At 31.4% G+C, this 9,822-nt stretch overlaps 1 protein-coding gene across 1 annotated transcript in view; it reads left to right on the top strand.

Annotated features, from left to right (window-relative positions):
* The first annotated feature begins 6,942 nt into the window (after positions 1-6,942).
* The window catches only part of LOC114328049 (uncharacterized), a 101,803-nt gene continuing 98,923 nt past the window's right edge, over positions 6,943-9,822 (top strand). Inside the window, exon 1 of the mRNA XM_028276792.2 lies at positions 6,943-7,225. Coding sequence (XP_028132593.2) covers positions 7,105-7,225 — 121 coding nt within the window. The 5' untranslated portion in view covers positions 6,943-7,104. The remainder of the gene's footprint in view (positions 7,226-9,822) is intronic.

The raw sequence follows: 9,822 nt of genomic DNA, 5'->3' as shown, positions 1-9,822 counted from the left end.
ACAATACATTTTACTGCTGTCAGAAAACATAAAAAATGTTTATTTGACAAATAAACACAGCTTTTCGCTTAAATTAAATGTTCACACTACCAAGAGGCAGGTGAGTGGCATCTTGAACATTGAATTTAAGTGAAAAGCTATGTTTATTTGTCAAATGAACATTCTTTCTGTTTACTGACAGTAGCAAAATGTATTTTGAATTAAATAAATTACATATACATTCTCATTTTTGTGTCAATTAATTTAATTAAAAAAAATTGAACCCCCTGTATATTATGTTAATATTTATATTACTGAATAGAGAATTTCATAACCGTTCAAATGAGCTACTATCATATACGAGTATATGCCAAAAAATTGTAATTTAAAAATAAAAACCGACCTGTTTCGGAATTTTTTTCCAAAAGCGCTTATTCACGAAATAATAAATTTATTCCATTTGGCTTGGCCACACTGTATGTACATATGAATATTGATATTTAAAAAAATGTTTTCATAAAATATGCTGCTTTTTCCTACTCCGATTATTTATGGATTAGTCTGGTCGTATTAGACTTTACTTTTTATTGTTATTTGTATTATTTATTATCACTACACTATACGAAATCCGGGTGTTATCAATTCATCCACTATCTTGTCATAATACTTAATACAAATATGCCATCTTATTTGAAATTTATATTAAACTATCGTAATATATCTACCTATATAGTTTCTCAGCGATAAAACTATTTTCTTGGCTTCCTTTAAATCGGGTTATTTTAAAAAGACTGACATTATTCCAGGACGAACACTAAAATCATACATTATCATAGTTTTTTAAACAGAAATTAAGACAAACTGTGAAATAAACATTTTTAATTTCTCCTATTTGTTCATTAATCTAAGAAAAAAAATATCTCACTCTTCTTGTCTCCTAACGTTACTATGACAGAGTATGTAGCTATTATGTGAAAAGCATTTAGTGAACTTCTTATTATTTCTTATATTTGACTATTATAAGTAAAAAAAATTACTACGAATGTTATATTTTACATTCATTATTATGTTTTTGAGCTCGGCTCGGCTCGGCTCGAACTATTCGAGCCGAGCCGGCACGAGCCACGAGCTCAACCTGCAAGCTCGAAGTTCAAGCCGAGCTTCTATCTCGAGCTCGGCTCGAAATTTCGAGCCGAGCACAAGCTTTTCAAAAGCTCGGCTCGGCTCGGCTCGAGTCCATCCCTACATGCACGGACGGCTTCCGGAAGAAAAAAAAATAACACTTGGGCAAGATTTTTGGTCAAATGTTTTTTAAATGCATTCTTTTTTTTTTGTATCCTGAGAAAACCTATAAGAATTAAAAAAAAAATTAAATGCAGAATGAAAGATTGCATTATTTCCGAGTGCAAAAGTCCCTAAAAACTTCTACAATGTTTATTTTAATAAGTTACAGGGGTGAAAACGAAGAGAAAATGTAGTGTATTCTTTTTAATTTCAAATATATATCATTGAAAAAAGACTTTTTGTTTACTCTAAGGGACTTTCGGCCGTCGGTAATAGTATAATCTTTCATTCTGCGTTTAAAATTTTCAGAAAGACTCATTAACTTTCTCAGGATACGAAAAAAATTATTGCATTTAAAAAGCATTTGACCGAAATTTTACCCAAGTGTTGTACATTTTTGTAATCAGTATTTTAAAAGCTTTTAAATGAGGTGTCACATGATGTACTTTCCCATTAAAAATCAAACTTATGACTGCCACCTGAAGATGGATCGCGTAAATTTCGAAACATTGATGCTATAATATACTATGATTATGTTAAAAATCGACATGTCCAAGCGTTTTGCTTACGTGCTAAAAACGAATGGGTTAGTGTGGGGCAGTAACACTTATTCCAGCACACTGTATGTCGTGTATGTACAGTGGAACCCCGATAAGTCGGCCCCCGATATCCCGGAAGTCCGGCTAACCCGGACCGATTTTCATCAGATAAACATTTTGATTTTCAATATTTTGTATTTTTCAATTTAATTGTGGCTTATTTCCAATCAAAATAGTTAATTATCAGACAAACCTTTCAACAATAAAAATGTATGTAATATAATATTTGAGAGATAATGTGTATGTGTGTAATTTGAACTGTACGATATTAAAAATGACTCATAGCACACGCCGCAGAAACAACAGCCACCTGTCTGTAGTATCTATTCCTTTTTATTTCAAACTGTCAGCATTGTTTAGGAAAGACTATTTAAAAAATTCTTTTATAAACAATGGTCTTTAGTATTGTGTGTCTTGTATTGTTCGCTTCCATTTGCTTACGTTGGGTTTGGTGTTTTTTTAGTAATTTTAATGAGTAGGTACTGTGCATATTTATAAATATATTTCATGTTATTTCAATTCTAACGGAGTTTATCTGTAAGTATACCGTATTTTATTAATTTTTACCATATTCTCCGGCTATCTCGGATTTTCGATAACCCGGATCGGTCGCGGTCCCGATTAATCCGAGCTATCGAGGTTCCACTGTACTTCAAAAAATATTGAAACGCAACCAAAATCGTCATCACAATAAAAGACAAAAAAATTTTGGTACATGTTAAACACCAAAAGCAGTCGGTATGACCACTTTGGCAATAGTCATAGAACAAAATATAGAGTACATTAGTACGTAATTTAGTCGAGTATATCCATTTTAGTCTATATTTTTCGAGTGAGTAGCACCTCCCAGTCTCTCCTGTAGCAACTCTAAAGTCTCTTTTCAGAAATCATGATTTGTCCCTTGGTACCAAAATCTCTTTCATCATTTGCTATGTATTTTCTACGTTATTGTACGGAGTGGAGGCCTGCATACTTTCCGCTCATTAGATCACCGATCACTATTTCCGCCTGCATGTTCATTAGGTCACCGGCTAAAAGAGTAAGAACCAGTATAATTAGTCAAAGTTCATTAGTTAATGCAAAAATGTCGTAATTATGCTTGTAATACTGCTTGGGATTTTGTTATTGCAGGAATTGCACTCCAGGTGCATACGTAAGATTGTGGGAGATACTCCAGCATACCATGTTACCTAGGACCGGCTAAAATCGAAAAAACGGAGCAAATATCCTGACCATATCCTTAAAAAATTGACAAACACGTGATATTTTAGTTTCATACATAAAAAAGCTGAAATAGGTAAAATACTCAATTATTATAAATACATCAAGGATGAAAGATGAATAGTATCTAACAATTTAGTATTTTCTGTGGGAATAATCCACAATAAGTTTAAAATTATGTTTATTTCAGTGTCGAATTCCACTCAAGATATCGTTATCAAAATACAAAACCATTAATAAATTAAACAATTTTTTTGTTGGTAAACAAATTTTAAAATCTGTTTTAGTAAAAAATGATTATCCTTTCTCTTTCTTAAATAGGGACTTTTCAAGAATATACCAAATGAAACAGAAAAACTTAAAATAAAATGATTATCGGAATAATATTGGCATATAAATATTCATAATAAATATATACACTATACTGTAATATACTGTACCTAAGTTGTAACCATATGGAAAACTTTTTTATTGTTGATATTACGAAAAAAAGTTATTGTTTGAATATTATACGAGGTATGTCAAAAAGTTTGAATTTCACTCAAGAATAAAGTAGCTTTATTTTTCACAATATTGAAAATTTCTATTATGAAAAGTTGTTTGGAATTAAAAACTATATTCTAGTAGGCAATTACATCCTTCTTTTTGAAATTTTTTTTTTTGAAAAATTATGGATAACTCACATTATTTTCAGTTAGGTACTTCAATTCAGATAACTCTTTTATTATCAATTTTACGAAAAAAGGTGATTCTTAATAAAAAGTTTTGCATGGTCTAAAACCGAAAATACAACCATCTTACATAATATGTCAAATTTTATCAATTTTATACGAGGTATGTCAAAAAATATGAATTACGCTCAAGAGTAAAATACGTTTATTTTTCACAATATAGAAAATTGTTATTACGAAAAGTTATTTAGAATTAAAAACTATGTTTCAGTATGTAATTACATCCTTCTAATTGAAATATTCTGAACTATAAAGGTACTTTACTTTTGGTCTAAATTTATCTTTTTTGACATACCTCGTATAAAATTTATAATATTTGATATAAGATGGTTGTATTTGAGGTTTTAGACCATCCAGAACTTTTTATTAAGAAACACTTTCTTTCGTAAAATTAATAATAAAAGAGATATCAGAATTGAAATAACTGAACATAATGTTAGTTATCCATAATTTTTCAATTTTTTTTTAATTGGAAGTATGTAGTTGCATATTAGGATATAGTTTTTAATTCCAAACAACTTTTTTTAATAGCAATTTTCAATATTGTGAAAAATAAAGCTACTTTACTCTTGAGTGAAATTCAAACTTTTTGACATACCTCGTATAACATTCATAAAATTTGATATCTGATGGGTGAATCTTGGGTTCCGGACCATGCAGAACTTTTTATAAAGAATAACTTTTTTTCGTAAAATTAATAATAAACAAGCTGAAAATGCGAGCATTATCATAACGAAAACTTATTTTATTTACGTATTTTAATTCATAATATGGAAAATTGCTATTATGAAAAGTAGTTTATAATTAATAATTATGTTTTAATGTGCAATTATATCACTCTAATTTAAATGTTATAAACTATAAAGGCAGTTCACTCTTGATCGAAATTCATATTTCTTATATACCTCGTTTAAAATTAATAAAATTTTACATATGACGGTTGCATCATAAATCTTAGAACATGAACAGCTTTTTATGAAGAATAACTTTTCTTCGTCAAATTAAAAATAAAAGAGTTATAAATGAAAATGTTGCTGGTATCCATAATTTGAGAAAAATCTTCAAATATTTTTTTCCATTAGAAAGATGTAATTGCACATATGCACATATCAGACCATAATAATTGTTTATACCAAACAATATTCTTTCATATACTGTCGGTTCGCTAAACTCAGACACAACTGGTTAGTGATTTTAGTCAATAATTTTGCCAATTTGGCAAAAAAATAATTACTAATTAGTTAATAATTACTAAATAATTAGTAATTTTGTCAATTTTGGCCAAATTCGCAAAAACAAAAAAATTACCTACTAAAATCACTAGCCAGTTGTGTCGAGTTTAGCGAACCGACTATATTTTAATTTCATAGCAAATGGAACAGTCCATTTACCATAAAGGGGAGGCCGCAGCATACTCGTATAAACCTTTTTGAAGCTGTTAATAAATTATTGCTTTTAAAATATACCCAAATTGTATTTTTGAATATCTTATTTATTTTATATAATAATTAAATTCGCTATCAAATGTCATTAATGTTTTATTAACACTTAATTTAAAATTTAGTTTGACATTCACGAAGTGTCAAACTCAATTGTAAATAACCTATTATGCTTTGCTTAACAAATCGAGATTAAAAAACTAGCCTACTTAATAGCAACGATTTCAGCTGGACGTGTAGTGTGTCGGAAGAAAATAACCCGATTGTGACGTCACATTTTACACTTTGGGGTCGATTATCTCGAAGACGGTTAGAAATACCGAAATGCGGTTTTCAGATTTGGATTCAGAAGAAAAAGCTACATAAGGATCCATCGATAAATCTGATCTGAGTATTGCAGGAGCGGCAACGCAATAACACACAGACTTTTGCGAATTTATTAACGAAATGTTTTCGTTGAAAAGTTTTCCATATGGATACAACTTACAGGGTCATACTGTATATCGGCAAGTCATAAATATTGACATCATTTAAAGCCATCTAATATAAAAAGTAAAATATATGTCTGAGTTTTCAATAGAAATAAGTCAGATAAAATTAGAGACTGAATAATAGGGAAAAAAGATGTGACTAAGAGTCACTAAGAGACTAAGTAGAACGAAATAATAAATTTAAAAAAAATTAAATGGAGAAGATGTAGTAAAGAAAATAGAAGTACAAAGAGCCAAATGACTGAGTCATATATGGAGACATACGGCCCAGAATCAGTATCAAAAGCTATGATATTATGACAGCCATGAGGAAAAAGGAGACGTGGTCGACTGTTATCGAAATCGTTAACTGAAGTAGAGGAGGACCTAAGAGAGACAGGAATTACAAAATGGAAAGAGAAGGCAATAGACCGGAAGAAATGGAGATATATTACTTATATTAGTGAACAAAAATACAATGATAATGGGGACTGATCCACCCCGTAAAATCGATGGATGGGGTGTTAAGCCAAGTTTATACTATACTATTTTAATGACTATTTTCAAAGTGAAAATCTAAAGATCAAATAAACTTAATTTTATCCCAAAAATTGTGGCTTATTCCCATCAAAAATACTAAAGTGTATTAAGATACCATAAGAAATGCATGAAAAAAATAATTTGGAAAATATATCGGAAGGCAAGCCCAGAGGTAAAAAATGCCTAAAAATATATATTTTTTTTAATAATTGCACGAAAGTAAAGGCAAACAAATCATACCATCAACCGGTAACTTAAATGCTTAACATTTGAAGTGAAATAAATAAAAAAAAAATATTTAACAGTACGGAAAGAACTAGTTTTTTAAATATGTACACTAATGATTGATTGCTAGAATTTAGAAGTGATAAAATAATTTATGAGTATTGGATTACATAAAACTCGTATGCATAATAATATTATTATGTAAGAGATTCTCCCGCCAAAACGGATTCTGATATAGTTCTCAAGTTTACTACCAAGAATAGAACAAGGTTACTGAACGAAATGATACCGCAACAACAACACGCTGCATCACTTTCTCTGGGTATTGCCCCTCTTACCTAACTATTACCTAACTGGAGAATCCAAGACCAAAAATTGCACACAAAATTAAACCCCTCTAATATCTATATATAAAACACGAACGACAAGACACCGAATTAATGTTACTGGAGTACTCGGGAGCGCCTAATTTGGGATCTCTTGGTAGACAGTACTGGACAGTACCGTTAGTCGTACCCGTTCGCGAATTCTTGAATCGACACGCGTCTTCTGAAACTCTCTTTAGAAATAAACACATTTTGGGTGTTAATTGGTGGTTCTATTAGTACTTTCAGTGATGTTTGGAGTGTCTAAATGGGTGTTTTTACTATCATATATGTCGCTAGTGGCGCTACAGTCGATCGGCCAAGACGGCAATTTCCGATCTCAAGAAGTTATCGATAATAATGGACCTCAAGGTGAGTGAACTTGACCAGTGGCGTTACGTTTGACCGATAGATTTTTATTGATATAAGCATCGTGTAACTATTTTGTGATAAATTCGTGTAGAATGTAAATCTATTTGTAGTAGGTATATATGATTTTATTTAATATTGAAAAACTAGTTTAAAAAATACACACTAATCACAAAAAGTATTGCATGATTTTTAAAACAGAAAAAACTTTAAAAATAATTTTTAATTTTTAGCAGAATGTTATAGTACTCGTCTATCGTCTTCTTCTTCTTTACGTGTCTACTGGTATACCCATAACTGGTATGGTATACCCATATACCTTCTATATATACTGGTATGGTATACCCATAACATTCCAAGTAAAAGTGTGTTTTTTCAGAAAAAAAAACCCTAAACAGAACGTTGTTAAAAGAGAATAAATACATTTATTTTGGACATTTATGTTCAAGAATTTGATCTGTGCACTATGTCTGCTTGAGTTTTCAATGATGAGGTGCGTTCACACAAAAAATGAGTAATATAACGTCAGAACAAGCAGCCCAAATTGTAGGTTTAATTGGAGATGAACGATCGCCGTAATATCTTGCTAATTTTATGGGAATCGACTCATCCAGAATTTCAAGAGCTTTAAGAAAGTATAGAGAAAGTGGATGAAGACCAGGTCTAGGACGTCACAGGTGCACGAACACCGCAGATTAACGTTATTTGCATCTGAAAACTTTGCGAACACATCATGTTACAGCTAGACAACTGCAAAATGATCTTTCCACATCGTTTGGAAAGTAATGTTCGGTTCGTGTAAAGTGCCAATTCAGTTAGATACAAATTAAGGGAATTTGGAATCAGATCCAGAATGCCTGCGACTGTTACACTGGCAATGAGGGTACACGGTATAGCACGTTTAAGTTTTGCACCGGAATATATCGATTGGGATATTAACGACTGGACTATTATACTTTTTACTGATGAGTCAAGAGTTGTACGTTGTGGATGCGACAGTCACTTTGCACTGTCGGATCAACAAAATGCAAGTCTTGACTCGTCAATTCCGTCAATAAAAAGAACCTAGTCGTTAATATCACAATCGCATTGTTCTGGTGCAAAACTTAAACGTAACATACGGTATGCCTCGTTAACAGTGGAGCAGTAGCAAGCATTCTGGCTCTGATTCCAAATCCCCTTAATCTGTTTCTAACCGAATTGGCATTTATTCAAACATTAAGTGCTGTCAAAAGAACATTGCGCAGTTGTCTGGATATAACATGATGTGTATTCAAAGTCTGCAGATCCAAATACCGTTCATCTGCGGTGTTCGTGCACCTGGGACGTCCTGGAACTGGTCTTTTTTGTATCCTCCACTCTCTCTATATATTCTTAAAGCTCTTGAAACGTTTGGACTGAGGGATTCCCATAACACCAGGAAGATAATGCTGCGATCGTCCATCTGCAACTAAACCTACTTGGGCTCTTAGCCAAGTCGGGATAGCATTTGGCCTTGCATTACGTGTTGCCCCAAATTTTATTTTTCTAATCTTTAGGGGGGGTCAATAATAGTATAAATTTAAAATCTCGACTGAATTTGACCGTTGCGTTAGCCGCCATCTTAATTTTAAACGAGAACCGTTTTTGTTCAATATCTGCGCCATTTTCAACTTTTCGACAAAAAGTGTAGAAACTGAAATTGTTGAAAATGCGATTTTCTATAATTTTGTTTATTATAATTTTATTCGTGCGGTCGATATTTTTCGAGTTAAGGGGAAAAATAGTGACAGTTAGAGCATAATTATTGATTTATTGAATTATCTCGTTAATTATTAGTTTTACAACAAATTTGAACCTATCAAAAAAAAATAAAGAGAATTAAATTTTGTACAATTTTGATATCTTTCATTTTTTTGATAAAATCAATATTTAAGGTAGTACGTATGCGGTAAAGGCGCAAGCGTAACACCTGATTATAACAATTGTTTTTGTTCAATATCTCTGTCATTTTCAACTTTTCGACAAAAAGTGTAAGGACTGAAATTGTTGCAATTACGATTTACTACAAATTTTCGAAGAGAACCAGTGGCAGGTCTACGGGGGTGGGATAATTCCCCCCAGCAGGTTCCAAAATAAAAAAAAAATGTTGAAATATTAAAATATGTTAACTAACATGAAACTTACTTATCAACAGACAAATTCAACCAATAAAACCCGCTAGTTAATAAAATTAAGTGAACTTAATGCATATAAGTTATTATTTATGTCTCTTATGTACTTAGTTTGGTTGGTGTTTCATTGGAAGTTTCAAAAATTTTATAAAATATAATTCCCTTTATTTTTGTTTATGTACAATTATGTCGTAAAGTTAATAATAAATCAGACAATTCAATAATTATGCTTCCCCTCCGCTTCCACTATTTTCCCCTTAACTCGGAGAATATTGATCGCATAAAAAAATTGTGGAAAAGAAATTGTAGAAAATTGCATTTCCAACAATTTTAGTTTCTACCGTTTTTGTCGAGAAGTTGAAAATGACGGAGATATTAAGCAACAACTGTTCTCCTTTAAAATCAATACGGCGGCTAATGCAACCGCGGAATTCAGTCGAGATTTTA

The sequence above is a fragment of the Diabrotica virgifera genome, chromosome 6, assembly GCF_917563875.1.
Source record: "Diabrotica virgifera virgifera chromosome 6, PGI_DIABVI_V3a".
In the NCBI taxonomy this organism is placed as follows: domain Eukaryota; kingdom Metazoa; phylum Arthropoda; class Insecta; order Coleoptera; family Chrysomelidae; genus Diabrotica; species Diabrotica virgifera.
Note: the sequence above shows the minus strand (reverse complement) of the source record. Positions and strands in the feature narration are given on the sequence as shown.